The sequence below is a fragment of the Hypomesus nipponensis genome, chromosome 3, assembly GCF_054491055.1.
Source record: "Hypomesus nipponensis isolate SF chromosome 3, ASM5449105v1, whole genome shotgun sequence".
In the NCBI taxonomy this organism is placed as follows: domain Eukaryota; kingdom Metazoa; phylum Chordata; class Actinopteri; order Osmeriformes; family Osmeridae; genus Hypomesus; species Hypomesus nipponensis.
This window is the reverse complement of record NC_140363.1, coordinates 2,862,501-2,872,500: the sequence shown is the minus strand read 5'-3', so window position 1 is coordinate 2,872,500 and position 10,000 is coordinate 2,862,501. Positions and strand designations below refer to the sequence as shown.

The 10,000-nt window shown below is 48.2% G+C and overlaps 1 protein-coding gene across 1 annotated transcript in view; it reads left to right on the top strand.

The window, feature by feature from the left end:
* fndc3ba (fibronectin type III domain containing 3Ba) overlaps positions 1-10,000 on the top strand; it is a 74,078-nt gene that overhangs the window by 37,037 nt on the left and 27,041 nt on the right. The window contains exons 8-13 of the mRNA XM_084684387.1: positions 4,174-4,232; positions 5,908-6,119; positions 6,256-6,394; positions 8,580-8,633; positions 8,782-8,906; positions 9,723-9,897. Coding sequence (XP_084540513.1) covers positions 4,174-4,232; positions 5,908-6,119; positions 6,256-6,394; positions 8,580-8,633; positions 8,782-8,906; positions 9,723-9,897 — 764 coding nt within the window. The remainder of the gene's footprint in view (positions 1-4,173; positions 4,233-5,907; positions 6,120-6,255; positions 6,395-8,579; positions 8,634-8,781; positions 8,907-9,722; positions 9,898-10,000) is intronic.

The following is a 10,000-nucleotide window of genomic DNA, read 5'->3' as shown; positions in this document are numbered from 1 at the left end:
GCCTTACACCGGAGGTGTGGGAGTCTGCAGAACCTATGCAGCAACAGGGACATTTTTAGACCAGTGACAGAGCAAAACCAAGGCCTTTTAAAAGCATCAGCCGCGTCGTGATGATGTCACCCTCCTCGCAAGCTCCAGTGACCCCCGACCTCATTGTGACTCAGCCCTTTTTAAAACCCCAAACCTGTCGCCATGGTGACTGCCGGCTGGTGTGAACACACTTCCAATCTCTCTTGTTTTGGCTCTTGTCGCCATGGTGATAATCGACCCCTCCCCTTTTCCAAAGACCAAACATGGCCATGAATGCTTGACTGTTGAGAGAGAGAGAGAGAGAGAGAGAGAGAGAGAGAGAGGGAGAGAGAGAAAGAGAGAGAGAGAGAGAGAGAGAGGAAAGCGACATAAAAAAAAGAGAGAGGGAGGTGGGAGCTAATGAGGGGTCAGGGGGGGGGGTCTGGGGGGGGCTTGATATTCTGAGAGAGGGGAAGTCCAGTCATGGGAAACGCAGTAGTTTGCAGCTTCAGTCTGAAATTCAGTGGAACATGCATTCACATGTATCATACTGGTCTGTACTGGTGTGTACTTCTTTAGGGTGTTACTGGGCTGAACAGGGTCAGCTGGGGTCACGGTCATAAAAACATTCTGTTCTTTCCACGCACACACACACACTCTTTCCCTCTTGGCCCTCTTTAATCTTCCTCTAGTCCCCAAACTCGCAGGTCTCAAGGCCAGGAGAACCCAACTGTCACCATGACAACCACAGTCTCAGGCAGGTCTGAACAACTTAGCAAAGCAAAGCTGTGTGTGTGTGTGGGAACCCAGCTGTTGAGCAGATGGAATGCTCACTATGTGGAGATGAAAATGCATCGGAGCCCTCTCTTACTCTCTTTCTCTTTATTTCTCTTTCTTTCTCTCTCTCCAGTTCTTTGTTGAATAAAAGCTTCAAGACAGGGAATCCCTATTCCCTACTCTGTTGTGGGCCACACACACATACTCACCCACACTGACACCCACACACACACATACCCACACCAACACTCACACACACACGCATACACACACTCACCCACACTGTAGCTCCAGGGTTAGTCATACCACACCTGGTCTTACTGTAATGCATTACCAGTGTGTGCAGAAGTGATCTCCTTTCCCCCCAGGCTCTAGAAATCTTTTTGTGTTTCCACTCAGACAGACACACGTCATTATCATGCTGGAATACCTGCTCCTCAATCCTACATTTATATGTATTCATTTAGCAGATTTTATCCAAAGCGACTTCCAAGAGAGAGCCTTACAAAAAGTGCATAGGTCAATGATCATTAACAACAAGATAGCCCCAAAAACATTGTGGGTCGTGTGCATATGTGCCGATGTGTGTGTATATATGTGCCGACGTGTGTATGTGCCGATGTGTGTGTGTGTGTCCTATTGGCCGTAGCTCCAGTCGAGCCTGCCGTCCCAACCCTGGAATATAGTGTAATCTCCTTTTTTCTCTACCTATACCCTTCTCTCCTCTCTTCTCTACCTATACCCTTCTCTCCTCTCTTCTCTACCTATACCCTTCTCTCCTTTCTTCTCTACCTATACCCTTCTCTGCTCTGGCCGTTCTCAGCTGCCTCCTCCTCTCCTCTCCTCCACACAATCCTTTCTTTTATCCCTCCCTCCTCGCTCCCTTAACTATGTCCTCACTTTCCTTCATTTTTTCTTCTTGAATCTTCTTCTCTTCTCCTGGCTGTGTCTTTCCCGCTCCTGCCCTCATCCATTCTGTCTCATCCTCCACCTCCTCTCTCCCTCGTGGACTGCCTGGCCGAGTAATCAAACACAGACTGCCCGACAGGCCCAGGAAGCGAGGTCGGATGGGGGAGAGGAGGTGAGGATGCGTGGAGGGAGAGGGAGATGGGGGAGGAGGATGAGACTGAGGGGAGTCTCTCTCTTTGTATCCTGCTCCCTCTCTCCCTCTGTCTCCCTCTGTCTCTCCACTCTCCCTCTTTCTCTCTCTCTCCTCTCTCTCTCTCTCTCTCTCTCTCTCTCTCTCTCTCTCTCTCTCTCTCTCTCTCTCTCTCTCTCTCTCTCTCTCTCTCTCTCTCCCTCTTTCCCTCTCTCCCTCTCCCTCTCTCCCTCTCTTTCCCTCTCTCCCTCTCTCTCCCTCTCTCCCTCTCTCCCTTTCTCCCTCTCCCTCTCTTTTCCTCTCTCCCTCTCTTTCCCTCTCTCCCTCTCTCTCCCTCTTTCCCTCTCTCCCTGTCTCCCTCTCTCTCTCCACTCTCCGTGTTTCCCCCTCTCTCCCTCTCTTTTCTTTCTGTTTCTTTCTGTCTCTCTCTCAGTCATTCTGTGACATCTTGTCTTCCCCCATCTCCGCAACAGAGAAAGACAGAGATACACACAGTCACAGTGACAGGTTGTTACCAGACACTAGTTTGTATTAGACTGACACACAGGCAGACACACAACCACAAAGACACACACACACACAGTCACATACACACACGCAGACACACAGTCACACACACAGTAAGTGGAGGTCAAGTTGAGGTTGTGCTTCCATGACATCATTGTTGGCGTGACTCATAAGTGTACCCTAAGGCACCACCCAGAGGAAGCTGTCAGAAGAAATTCCTGCTTCACACACACACACACACACACACACACACACACACACACACACACACACACACATACGTATTTACATGCCTGCTCTCTATTCTGCCTACTCCATCACCTACTTGTCAGACAACCCAGAAAGCACTACCTGCACACACACACACACACACCTGACTGTAGATTACCGATATTTACCAATCATTTAGTGAAGGATTTACTCCTTCTGAGACATTGTTGTTAGAAAACGAACTAACGTTGACCCCAACATGACCCCAACCTTAACCATAACCTCACCCCTACATCAGTTTACTGTAACTAATGTGACAGACAGCAGGGAGAGGTGAGGGAAGTGGTGATTGAGGGAAGATACCTGGTAGCTTGTTGGATCCACCCCCAAGCCATGTAGGGACTTCCTGCAGCAACAAGACAGGCTGTGTCTCACTGGACGATTCATTGATTGAGTGTTTGCATATAAGAAGGGAGCGTGACCAGAAACTGTGTTGTATGTCACAGATTAAATATACATCTGTATTGAAATTGGACTGTGTGTGCCGGGTTTGTTATTGAGCTTGATGGTGTGGAAACCCCACACCCCTTAACCTGCTACCATGTTGTCTGATAAGGGGGATGCAGGGGGGGCTAACCTCTCTAGATCTTACAAAGCCTACTCAGAAATACAGTGGAGGGCTGTGTGTGTGTGTGTGTGTGTGTGTGTGGATGAGGGAGTAATGCATCAAAATGAACAGTGTGTATCAGAGACTTGAGCCCTGCAGCCACAGTTCCAGAGCCTTCAAACATACAGGGTTTCACTGGGGTCTGGTGTGTGTGACCGCACTGCTCCTCAGGCTACCCTCACACACACACACACACACACACATCCTGTGTGATTTACTGATTGGGGGCCCTGATGGAGAAAACGGCCCTGCTTCGGTTGGAAAAACCTGGTTTTGGGATTACTCACTGGGGAGATGACTTCCATTACCACACACACACACACACACACACACACACACACACCTCCACGTCTAAGCCCGAGCCACTCCTAAATCACCTTCAGCCACTGGAATGGTATGTGTGTGTGTGTCTGTGTGTGTGTGTCTGTGTGTGTCTGTGTGTGTGTCTGTCTGTGTGTGTGTGTGTGTGTGTGTGTGTATGAGAGAGCTTACTGGAACGCTGCACGGTCAGGCATGACCGGGGCCCCCCACTTCATAGCTCATAGTCAGCTGGTGGGAAGGACAGGGGAGACAGAGAGAGAGGGGGGGGAGAGGGACAGTGAGATGTGAGGGCAGGGGGTATGGACAGTATGAGGTTGAAGTGTAATCCAGTGTGAGTCCATGGAGGTGTGGGCGTCTGTCCTGTCCCTGGTCTCCTCAGCAGTAGCTCCTCTATGCTGTCAGCATCATCCTGCAGCATGCATGTTGGGGCTGCCTGCTCATTCACATCTAACAGCCCCAAGTCTGTGTGTGTTGTGGCCCTACCTATGAGTAGGAACCTTCCGGTCTGCCCCCTAGTGGTGACTGCTAGAAGTGAGCTGTCTGTCTGTCTGACTGTCTGTCTGACTGTCTAATCCATCCTCAGATCACGACACTGAGGCCAAGAGGGTCCAGGACGTGCTGTCCACCATTGATAAACCACAGGTAAGTCAGAAGCAGCACACACACACACAGGGGCGGCGCCAGAGAATTTCTAACGCCGGTGTCGAGGGGTCGCTAGATCATTGACGGGGAACTGCGCAATTAGCACCCCCAAAAATATTGCTCATTTGTTGACAAATGAGCAATATTTTTGGGGGTGCTATCGGAGCGCTTTGGTCTTTCTTGGGGGTGCTGGAGCACCTGCTAGCCCCTCCCTAGTGCCTCCCATGCACACACACACACACAATACACATCGTACTGCACGCTAAAGTATGAATACACGTCCACATGAAAGAACAAGCACCCTGTTTCAGAGGCCGAACCTAAAGCCTACACAGTCTTGTTTGCGAACCTGGGGAGACCCTCTCCTCTCTTCCACTCTCCTCTCACCACACTCAGTCCCCTCACGGAGGTCGAACCCACCACTGTCTATCTGTCTTCAGAGGGATGTGCATTTAAATGACCTGCTTTGACAGCTTCAGGAGTGCAGAACACATGGAGGATAGTTCTTCATGTCTTAAACCACAAAACAGACACTGACGTACACCCATAAATACACACACAATAATACACGCTCATACGCTCACATGAACACACACATAAATACACACACTTACAGTACCAGTCAAAGGTTTGGACACATTTTCCCATGTGTCCAAACGTTTGACTGGTACTGTACACACACACACAGATACACATACAGATACACACGCAGATATACACACACACACACAGATACACCTACAGATACACACACAGATACACACACACACACACACACATAGACACATACACATAGACACATACACACATAGATACACAAACAGATACACATGCACACACACGCAAAACACAGGTTGGCACAGGCAAAGTATCATGTAGTTCACATCACGTCCAGTACCAGTCAAAAGCTTGGACACACCTTCCCATTCCATGTGTTCCTTTGACTGGTACTTCTATATACACACAGTCATTGACTGTAAACACACTGAGGAAGATCACGACCTGCATACTCCAATCTTACCACATGAGGGCGGTGTCCTCCCAGGTTTCTCAGAACAGGAGAGAGGGAGAGTGCGTGTTTGTGTGTGTGTGTGTGTGTGCGTGTGTTTGGTGCTGGAACACCACTGCTCCTGAGATGGACTTGGAGTGTGGTGGTGATGAATTGCCCAACCAATGCCGAAGCATAGATAGAAAGGAGTCCATTGGACAATCGCTGAGTCCAGAATATATAGGCTGTGCTGAAGGGAATATGTGTGTGTGACGAGGGAATGAAAGATGAACAGGCAGACAGAGCTTGCCAGACTGAGTTATAAGGTGGCCGTGTTTTAGTGTGGTGAGACCCAAGGAAGGGGATGGCAGAATGATAGATGGAGCTATTGGCTTTAAACACACCTTTACCCAGCCTAGCACAGCCACCTATTCAGCTGGCTGTCATTGAGTCATTCTGGAGCCCTGCTGAGGGTGAGGAGATGGGAGACTGGAGAGGACCTATTTATACAAACACTATCCCTGGACACACATACACATATACCGAAACATACACTGGCTGGTCTCAGCAAAACAAGATCCATGTTAACATCCCACAGAAAACTCAACCTCCCACACACCAATACGTAATAGTGTGTGTGTACAGCCTGCGCCCCGGGTGTCTCACCTGTGTGTCTGTGTGTTGCAGGTGTGCAGCGTGCAGGCGCGGGCCGTGCGCCTCTCCTGGAACCCCCCCGTGGGGCTGGTGAACAGGCAGGGGAACGGCGCTCCCGTCCCATGCTCCTACGAGGTGACGCTCTCCGACAAGGGACGAGAGGGCAAGTACCGCCTCATTTACAGCGGAGAGGAGCTGGAGTGTAGCCTGAGAGACCTCCGGCCTGCCACGGACTACCACGTACGGTAGGAACACACACACACACTTGGAAATATATCTGTATGGGCACGTGTTGATAGTGTAGCCCAGGTTGTGTTAATGCGACTGTGTGTGTGTGCGTTGTTGGGTGTGTGCGTGTGTTCTCGTGTGTGTGTGTTGCAGAGTGTCAGCAGTGTGTAATTCAGTGAGAGGGGTGTACTCTGAGGCTGGGTCCTTCACTACACACTGCAGCATCCCAGACCCCCCCTCCCCCCCGAAACTGTCTCACCGCACCAAGAGCTCCCTCACCCTGCAGTGGAAGGTACTCACACATACACACAAACACACAAACACACACACACTCACTAGGGTGACCAGATATGAGTTTGTGAAAAAGAGGACACTTCGTTGCAGTGGCGGCGGCAGAGGGACTGGGGGGGGGGTGAGGTTTGGATGTGGAAGTGTATTGCATGCCCCACCATGACCATGTAAATGCATACAAATGTCACAAATGAAATGACTAAAATTACACAAATGACATAGGCTATATGATCATTTATTTATTAAACCTTAACAAAATTGCAAAGTGCAAATGTAAAACAAAATCAAACAAAAAAAATCTTTTTTGTGGCATTTAGTCCAGGGCTTCTGTGGCTTTCAGTGGTTATTTAATGTCTTTAAAGTGTCTTGTCCATATATTAAAGCAATAATTATAACAAATAAAACATTCTAAAGAATAAATTCAGTCCTCCTGATATAAACCCTCAAAAAAAGTTTGGAAACGTTATTTCGGTCGATTATTCCTCCACTTCAATAATACCAATTGGTATTGTATTTTATATCATTGGAAAGCCTGATTAGTCAACTTTACAACGAGGTACAACTTGTAAGGGTCGTGCATTTGTGAAATGAGCAACACAGCTAACCGTGCGGGTAGCAGCCCAAAGAAATGTGCCAAAATCCCCTGCGATGTGCTTCTGTTGGTCTTCACTCTCATTTTGAGTTGCTTGGTGGATTGGATGATTGCACTCTCCCACAGTTATAAAGAAAAAAACACACATATTGGCCATTTTTACACTTCATTCATTTTACACTGTCAGGGACCTCAGTAGCGTGTGGAAGATCCATACGCAGCCACAACAGCTTGGCACCTCCTCCTCATACTGGTCACCAGCCTGGTCACACACTGCTGTGGGATGCCGTCCCATTCCTCAACCAGGATTTGTCGCAAGTCAGCCAACATGTTTGCGTTGGTCACTCTGGCACGTACAGCACGCCCAAGCTGATCCCACTTGAAGCCCTTAACGAGAGTGAAGACCAACAGAAGCACATCGCAGGGGATTTGGGCACATTTCTTTGGGCTGCTACCCACACGGTTAGCTGTGTTGCTCATTCCACAAATGCACGACCCTTACAAGTTGTACCTCGTCGTAAAGTTGACTAATCAGGCTTTCTAACGATATAAAATACAATACCAATTGGTATTATTGAAGGGGAGGACTAATCAACAAAAATGATTTTTGAGGAGTTTATTAAAGTAATAATGATGACAAAGGCGGCAAGGTGCTCAGTGTTGCCAGATTGGAAATGGCGAAGTATCGTAACAATGGCTCAAAATTATCGTACTTGGAGGATAATTATTGTGCATCTGGCAACACTAAGAAAGCGGTCGACCAATAACATTCAGAGCTCGCGCAAGAAGGTGGAACGTAAGGGAGATACCCTTTCCAAAAATTGTAAGGGTGTAATAACTAGTTTGTGAAAGACTCAGAGAAACAAATATCGGATGAGGCAAAATCCCGAACAATTCTGGAATCCCTGCTGGACGCATTTTAGGTCTCGAAAAGAGGACATGTCCCGGTAAAAGAGGACATGTCCCAGTAAAAGAGGACATGTCCCGGTAAAAGAGGACATGTCCCAGTAAAAGAGGACGTCTGGTCACCCTAACACTCACACACACATACACACACACTCATAAACTTGCATCTACACACACACACAAGCACGCAATTACTGGTACACACAAACACAAAAAAAAAGTTTTTCCTTACCCTGCAGTAGAAGGTAGAGTACTCATCCACACACACGCACGCACATGCATGCAACAACACAAACACACTGTTCTTCACCCTGCATTTAAATGTACAGTACCACGTTCTCAGCTACTAAGGGTGAAATTAGCGTTATGAAGCTTTTGACTATGTTTCTATGGACGGGAACTAAAGATGAGACCTTTACTCTACCGATGCACAAACATGGTTTATTTCTGTACAGTTGTTATTGCACTTGGTTCAGCATGGGAGCTATGATGGTCTTTTGTACCTCAAACAACATGCAGAACAAAACACACATGCATTGGTAGAATTAGGGTCGGGGTGGTCATTAGTACTTCCTTTTGAGGCTTTTTCACAACCATAACGTGCCACATAAAACATTGTTTACGTTTTTTTCACTGTCTAAGTTTGATAATAACACTCACTAAAATGACAAATATCTATCTTTTACAGCCACCAAATGACAATGGATCCAAAATTACTAATTACCTGCTGGAATGGGATGAGGTAAGTAACTCTGATCCAGATCCAGACTGTGCAGATCAAACTGTGGAGAGCTCCAGAGGACCCAGGCACTTCTGTTGTCTTTAAACTAGCCAACTGTGTTTCCTCTCATGCTCCTTCATTCTCACCACACCTCTCCTCTCTTCCACAGGGAAAGAAGAACAGTGTTTTCAGACAATGTTACTTCGGGAGCCAGAGACACTGTAAGCTGTCGAGGCTGTGTCCTGCGGTGGGCTACACCTTCAGAGTGGCAGCACACAACGACATGGGCACCAGGTAGGTGACATAGCTCTACACATTCCTACATAACAGTACATAGTGCGACATGACACTACACATCACTATTATAACAGTACATAGTGATACATAACATTACACATCCTTACATAACAGTATTTAGTGCTACATAACACTACACATCACTACATAACAGTACAAAGTGCTACATTACTTGACATAACACTACACATCACTGCAAAACCATACGTAATACTACATGACGCTGCATACCACTACCTAACAGTACATAATACTTTTTGACACTACATACATATACATACATAGCATTGCAGAGCTTAAAACACGTGCACTAGGTAAGTGACATAACGCGCACCCTCTACCCTTGCAGCTTTGCACAGTCCCAATACCAGTATCTGGTCCCAACCGTTTGGAATGCAGAGGGAGTAGTTTGGCCCTATTCTCTTCCTCTCCCATCCTCTGTCACCATCATGGTTGTTAGGGCGACAGCAAATAGAGAGAATGGAGGGGGGGGGGTGGTGGGGGCAACTGACTTTTTGTACATTAAGTTGTTGGAAAATGTATTTTCTCCTTGCCTCTGGTGCAGGACACACGCTCACACACACACACACTCATCACTCATGTCTCTCTTTTTCCACTCACTCACTCCAAATCTCCACCTGTTCTCTCTACCTATCCTCTGTCTGTCTCTCTGTCTCCCCCTCTCCTGTCCTCCCTCCCTTCTCTCCCTCTGGCTCCCCTGTCTCCCCGCCTGCCTCTCTCCCTCCATCCTATCCTCCTCTCTCTCCCTGCCCCCCCTGTCCCACCGCCCCGCCCCCTCCTTCTGCGCTGCAGTGGTTTCAGTCCGGATGTGGTGTTCCACACCACTGGTACTCTGCCCGCCCTGCCCCTGGCCCCGAGGCTGGTGAGGGCAGGGGTGTCCTGGATCACCCTGGAGTGGGGGCGCCCTGACGGCAGCACCAACGAGGAGATGCACACGTACACCCTGGAGATCCAGGAAGAGAACACCGTGAGTCCCACACACACACGTGCCCACCTGGGGCAGGAACACATACAGACATGTTGGTAAAACTTTAGATGAGCTCACCAAATTCCTAATTTATTAACCAATT